We start from the raw sequence: 6,974 nt of genomic DNA on the forward strand, positions 1-6,974 counted from the left end.
TTTGGAATTCTACTCTCTCTAACCAATTTATGAGACAAAAGACATCATGTGGAAGCGAAGAGAGTTCTTTCCACTATATGCATGAGTTGATTAATTTACTTTTCTTATCGGCTTGTTTGTTTGCTTTAATTTCTTTGACTAGATCATGGACGGCTGGAAAAAGAAAATACCAGAACAAGTTAAAAATACAAACGATTATGGGCAAATTATTGGCACTATAATAAATTTTTCAGCCGGCTGGGAAATTTGTTTAATAAGTTGGCGCAGCAGCATCTATTGTGTAAGTAGAAGTTTGGACATTGGATCCATTTGAAACTTGAGCCATTCAATGATTTCTCTTATTAAATAATTCTCATGACAAAACACATAGGGGGTATTTAGAAGGAGATGGATCTTTTCACTCCGGTATAAAAATAAGAAATTTTACTCTTCATTTCAGCCATTGATCGATCTTCGTACATTTAACGGCCGTAATTTATTGAATTATATTCGTTAATTAATTATTAGCCCTTAATAAATTGCAATTGTTAGATGTATGGAGATCATCAGTTGAGATGGAGAGTAAATTTCTTATCCTTAGAACGGAGTCAAAAGAATATACTTAAACAAGAATCCTTTAAGACTTTCATATCATATCATTGACCAACTCCCTTAAAAGAGAATATTAAGTTACTAAGTGAATACTCATAAATATTGTTTGTATATTTCAAAATGTTCATGTTCTTTCTCATGTGTAAAGTATGGACCTAATGCACTCAAAATGAAGATTTCAATAATGCAAGAGTTTTGATGATAACAAACAAGTTTGGAAGAAAACTTCAAGAGTGACACATCGATCTTTCAACAATACAAAAGAAATCCAAGGAAGCTATTCAACAAGTCAACGAAGACAAAACCATCAGGACAAATGACCAAGTCTAAAGAGAAGATCAAGAATCAAGCTACAAATGGAAGAACCTAAGTTTAAGAACCTACAAGTAGTACATCTATAGGACTTAGACTCAAATGTAAAGATAATTGATTAATATTGCATGAATGAGCTCAAAGAATACTTATTTTTCATACATTAATCATCCATGGTTTTAAATACTTAAAGGAAAATTAAAAAAACCCATGAAACAGGTCCTTGACATGTTTTATAACTTCAAAACATTCTTGAAAACAAGTTGGAATGCATTTGAACCAAAAAATGTTGCATAATCAGTTGTTGTCAATAAAGTAGTCGATTACTTTCTTAAACAATAATCGAATACTTTGTTAGAGACATAGTAATCGATTACTTGATGCAAAGTAATCGATTACTTCATCAAGTAATTGATTACTCCACGAAAAGTGATCAATTACTTAGTGACCAGTAAGCATTCCAAAAGGCTATAAACGGCTAGTTTTAGTCCAATACTTATATGTACTCATTTGTCACACCTCCAACGAGTTTTAATCACTATTTTATTGACTATGCAATTATTCTTGACTATTCTCCTTGAATCAAACATATCAATTACTCATTCTTACTCATCTTGATCAAAAACACTATTTGAGCTTTATTCTTGTGATATTCATCAATATCCATAAGCTTTAACTTGTTTATTCTGTACTTTAAGAGTACTTATTCATTCTTAAACACTCTTCTACTGTATATTTGAATTGAGGGTAATAAAACCTTAGTGAAAATGTTGCTCCTAGCCTAAGAAAGTGAATGAAAGTGTAAGGTTTTCAAAAACCAAAATTTTGAAGGTTGTAATGGTTTGTTCAAGCACGCTTGAAGCTTGATCAATAGTGGACTGAAGGTTGGACGTAGATCACAGTAGTTTGTGATCGAACCAAGATAAATGGAGTTTGCACTTTCTATAAACGTTGATCTCTTTACATAAGCTTTGCTTGCATACTTGGCATATTTAGATTCATACTTATTGTTCATCATTTGCTTGTCCTACTTGAAATTCATCAAACTTTACCTGTCTTGAATCATATAATCTCAATAAATTTGTTTTTAAAAAGAAAGTGAGACATTTTGTAAAAGTATTTTTAAAATTCAATTCACCACCCTCTTTAAGTTCTGAGGCCACTTATTCAACATAAAGCTACTCAAAAAGAAGGAAAATAAAATAAAAAACACTGCTTTTCTATGCCTCTGATTTACGTAACCAATTGTAGTTTTGCATCACTTTAAAATAATTGTATATCTCACCATACTAGAAGTTATTGATGGTTTTTTTTTTTTTTTCTCTCTCTCTCGGTATCAAGCTCAAGAAAGACAAAAGATGGATAATTGAGTAATGTCATGGAACCTGACAAAAACAAAATAGTTTCACACTTGTTTAGAAGGACTGTGACATGTACCATTCTTTTTGAAATCGGACATTAAGTCGATTACATATCGTATTTATTTTATATCACTTTCATTTTTGTACAAATATTTGTTAGAATTTCAACGCGTTTTATGAAGTTAAGAGAGATTTTTTACTTTAAATAGTGAATATAAGACAAGTTAGCATCATGTCCCTTCACGAATCATTTCCTTTAGGATTGAAATGAGTTTAGATGAAAAATGCTTTTCGCCAAGCAGAAAATACAAATGGCCAAACAGCACGATCCCAAGGAAACGGTTTTATTTGTGTTTTTTATGCAAGCAAACGAGAAAAAATAAAAGTTGAAAACGATAGGTTGAGGAAAATGGCCAAGAGTGAAAACATTCGCCAGTTTCATATCTACATGTGATCTAAAGCTTTTTTGTTGGGTTCTCCTCCTTTAAGTGACACGCAGACATAATTTATGAATTAAAATCCATGTGATTAGATCTGCTTTGAATATTCTTTAGAGCCTGAAATTGATGGCAATTGAATACTTGAAAAAAAAGCCTTACAAATCACCTTCAAGTTAGGCACTTACGTTGTTTTTTTTTTTTTGGGTAATAAAGTTACATACATATGTAAGAGTTGAAATCAATGTTATTAAAACCGGCCTGGTCATTGACCCGGTCGAGGTACTGGGTCACTGGTTCAACCAGTGGATCACTGATTCAACTGCATGACCCGGTAATTATATACAATTTTATAATTTATATTAAAAAATTATAAACATACTCAAATATCTAAAAAAATGATAAAAATTTCAAATATTTTAATACAAAAAATAATAAATCACATATTATTATTAAATAAAAAATCAAACAAAAATATAATGATCGTGATACAGGACTTTAGATTCAGAAAACGACATCTCTAACTATAAATTAATTCAAAATTTTATGCATAGTACATAATTGAGATAATATTAGTGTTGTAGGTACATAACTTATGTAAGTCAATAAGCAAAAAAATATTCAAATATGGCTATTATGATTTTTTTTTAAAAACAAAAATTTGGATTTTTTTTTTTTTTGGACCGGGTCGGGTCACCGATTAACCGACCGGATCACCGGTTTTTATGAAAACCGGCTGGGTCGGACCGGATCGCACCGGTTCTGATGCATGGCCGGTCAGTTGCTTCAACCAGACTGGTTATATAACCGATTTACCGGTTCCCGGGTTGACCCAGCCGGATCGGTCCGGTTTTAATAATTATGGTTGAAATAGATATTAAGGCGAGACATGAAATTACAAAGTTGTTTTGTGATCATAAATGCTCATTTTGAGTTTGGTTAAGCTATCTATTTAACCTGTTGAATTTATTGAATCATGACTTAATGATCTTGTTGATTTAATTTTTAATTCAACTTTTAAACATTAGTAAATATATAAATAAAATGAACACAAGAAACAAAAAATTTGTTAATAAATCCAATCTATACTAGTCCAGAACAGAATTTCCTTTTTAATAATTCCTTTTCTTTTTTACATGTTTTATATTTAAAAATACTACCAAAAAAGAAAAAAAGAAAAAAACTTCTTGCTAAATCTTCAGTAGGGCTGGTCTAATATAAATGTGGATATACGGCCCATACAAGATCAGGTAATGATACGGCTCCATTGCGCTCTGTCATTCATCGCAAAGACTGTATTGAACTCTTCAACTTTGTTTTACATGGGCCGATGTTAACAGAGCAACTTTTATATGGAATAAATTTATTATTGGCAGGATATTTTAATATCTGCATCGAACTAAAAAAATTGATATTAAATTTTAATCATTGATTTTTTTTTAAATTTAACGATTATAATTTTTTAAGTTATGTTTATTAATTAATTATAAATTTTTAATAAATTTTAACCGTTAAATTGATTAAAACAACCGTTAAGATTTGATATCAAATTTTTTAACCTCATTGGCATTCAAATTTAAAATATTAAAAAATTTATATACTATAAAACTACTTTATAAAAATAAGTGAATTTCGAATATATTTTATATATGTTAGTTATCAACTAAAGTATTTATGATAAATCGTTTCTATTCATAAAAAATTTCTGAAAAATGATATTCTTCTATATATTTATATTTAAAGGCTTCACACTAACTTAGTACCGCACAGTCAGGTTCTAAAAAAGATAAAAAATAAAGTAATAACATGGGAAATGGATCATGTTCATGTTAACCCAATAACATGTATTAAAAACTCGCTAAATATTTGGCCTTAAAATTTATCAACATCATGGGAATACACTGCCACTTGGGTTAAGGTACAACTGAAGAAAACAGCTACAGCTTTAGCCACTCCACTTCCAAGAGTGGATTCGGTAAGCAATAGCTCCAATAGTCTAATCTCAATGCAATCTGGTATCTGCCCCACTCCTTTACAATCTCAATCTCAATCATATAAACTATATATACAAAACTTACTAGTTCATCCTTCATCAAAATAGCCAACAAGATCATTATCCCCTTTCATCATTCAACTCTCTAATATATGAATCCCAACTAGCTTTACAAAAGGCAAAATGGCCAAAAAGTTCCCACTCATCTCTTTTTCCCTGAAAGCCATAGTACTCCACCTCTCCCTCTTTGGCATCACCATAAGGTATGCCAAAACAGATAAAGTCCTCACTCTCTACATGCATGACATCCTAGGTGGATCAACCCCTTCAGAAAGAATCGTAACTGGCATCATAGTGAACACTCAAAACAGTAACCTTCCTTTCTCAAAACCCAATAATGGGGTCTTCCCCATCAAAGGTGGCATACCATTTGTTGATACTAGCATTACCACTAATCCTGAACCAAGTTCCATGGTGGTCAGAAACATTGACAAAAACAAGGTGGTTATTGATAGGAGGAACTCACTTCCATATGTCACACCGAATCAAATCCCACTAGGAGCAACACTAGAGAAGCTTTTGTTTGGAAGAATAACAGTCATTGATGATGAAATTACAGAAGGACATGAATTGGGGTCAGTGGTTATTGGCAAAGCACAGGGATTTCATTTGGCTAGTTCATTGGATGGAAGCAGCAAAACCATGGCATTTTCAGCTTTGTTTAATAATGAAGGTCATGAGGAGGATGCTATTAATTTCTTTGGAGTACACAGGACGGCTACACTTGAGTCTTATATTGCTGTAGTTGGAGGAACTGGAGAATATGACAATGCAAAAGGGTATGCGAAAATTGAGACGCTCCATTTACCTGATCAACACATGAATAATGGGGTGGAAACACTTCTTCAGATTACTGTCTACCTAAGCTAGGTGGCTCTTTTTGTTGCTTGATATTATAGAAAAGAAAAACTCATTATTCTTTGTAGGAAAATTAAAGAAGCAATAGTACCTTTGTATCTGAATGAATATATAAATATATATAACTTTCAGTTTAATTTCAGTTACTACACTTGTTGGGTTGTTTGAGATTTTATCTAGTGAAGAAAGGTTTAAGCAGAGGGGAGAAGATGAACCACTACAGACATTTTTTTTTTTTTATTGAAAAAAAAAAGTTCATGGGAATGGAAAAGGATGACCAACAAATAAAAGTCCGGCAATCCAAGACCTTTACATTGGCATTGTTCCTAAAACCTTTTAATTGACGTTTTTTAATTCTACCAGTTAAACTATATAATCATCGTTAGCGATTTGTTCGAGACTTCGACCAGGTTTTTTTGCATAGTAGATAACTTAATGTCATTAAAAATGTATTCTTTGCATACTAAGGAAAAATATATATATTAATTTTGTGTAACGCCCCATTGTACACCCGGAAGGTTAATATTGCTTTATGATATTAAGCGCAGTTACAATCACAACGATTCAATTAAAATCCGGTTAAATTTTTCTTTTTAAAACATGCCGAATTTAAAATGCCCTATTGTGTGATCATAACCATATTACGTTGCGGAACAAAATAAATTAAGTTTAACATCATATTATCATTTGGTTCGAGTTCACTAAAAAACTCTCTTCACCTTTTCTTAAATTGGAATTCCTTTACTTACTATACAGTTCTGATCTCACACTATGTTATAGATCTCTTTGTTAGCTACACATAGGTTCAAACCGCACCCAATTTGGAGCTCTGTAGCTTAAGTTATGCCAATTTTACTAAATCATGTGTATGCTGAAAACGGGCTGCGCGCTGATAGCGCTTAAGCGCCCTCCACGACCCAGTTTTTCGCACGGCAGGGCGCTTAAGCGCGCTCCAGAGAGCTCAAGCGCCCGAAGGCAGAGGAAAATGGGATTTTTAGGCAACCAATGGCGCTTAAGCGCACTCCAGGGCGCTAAAGCGCCCACCGGCAGAGAGTTTTTGGCCATCACAGGTGCATCAGGGCGCTTAAGCCCCCTGAGCGAGCTTAAGCCTCCATTTTTAGGCTTAAGCCCCCTCCACAGGGCAATTTAATATCCTTTGGTATTTCATCCATAACTTTAGTTATACAACTCCTATTTGTACGATCTTGGTCTCATTGGAAAGCCAAGAAGAAGATCTACAACTTCCATTAAGACACAAGGGTCTAAATCTATCATATAGGATATGAAATATGGACCACAAGATAGAATATCTTTACTTTTACATGGATTCTAATCTTTCAAGGTACTCATACACTAAGAGAA

The 6,974-nt window shown here is 32.6% G+C and overlaps 1 protein-coding gene across 1 annotated transcript; it reads left to right on the forward strand.

The window, feature by feature from the left end:
* Positions 1-4,877: 4,877 nt before the first annotated feature.
* On the forward strand, positions 4,878-5,624 carry LOC133284343 (dirigent protein 9-like). The gene has a single exon (XM_061481344.1). It carries the CDS (start codon positions 4,878-4,880, stop codon positions 5,622-5,624), a length of 747 nt encoding a protein of 248 aa, XP_061337328.1.
* The last annotated feature ends 1,350 nt before the right edge of the window (positions 5,625-6,974 follow it).

This window comes from Gastrolobium bilobum, unplaced genomic scaffold (genome assembly GCF_033153095.1).
Source record: "Gastrolobium bilobum isolate Gb01-03AN ecotype WA unplaced genomic scaffold, APGP_CSIRO_Gbil_v1 utg45793, whole genome shotgun sequence".
Taxonomy (NCBI): Eukaryota; Viridiplantae; Streptophyta; class Magnoliopsida; order Fabales; family Fabaceae; genus Gastrolobium; species Gastrolobium bilobum.

Bases quoted from the DNA above. Each gene is read 5' to 3' on its own strand.
- LOC133284343 (XM_061481344.1), top strand. From the start codon at position 4,878: ATGGCCAAAAAGTTCCCACTCATCTCTTTTTCCCTGAAAGCCATAGTA.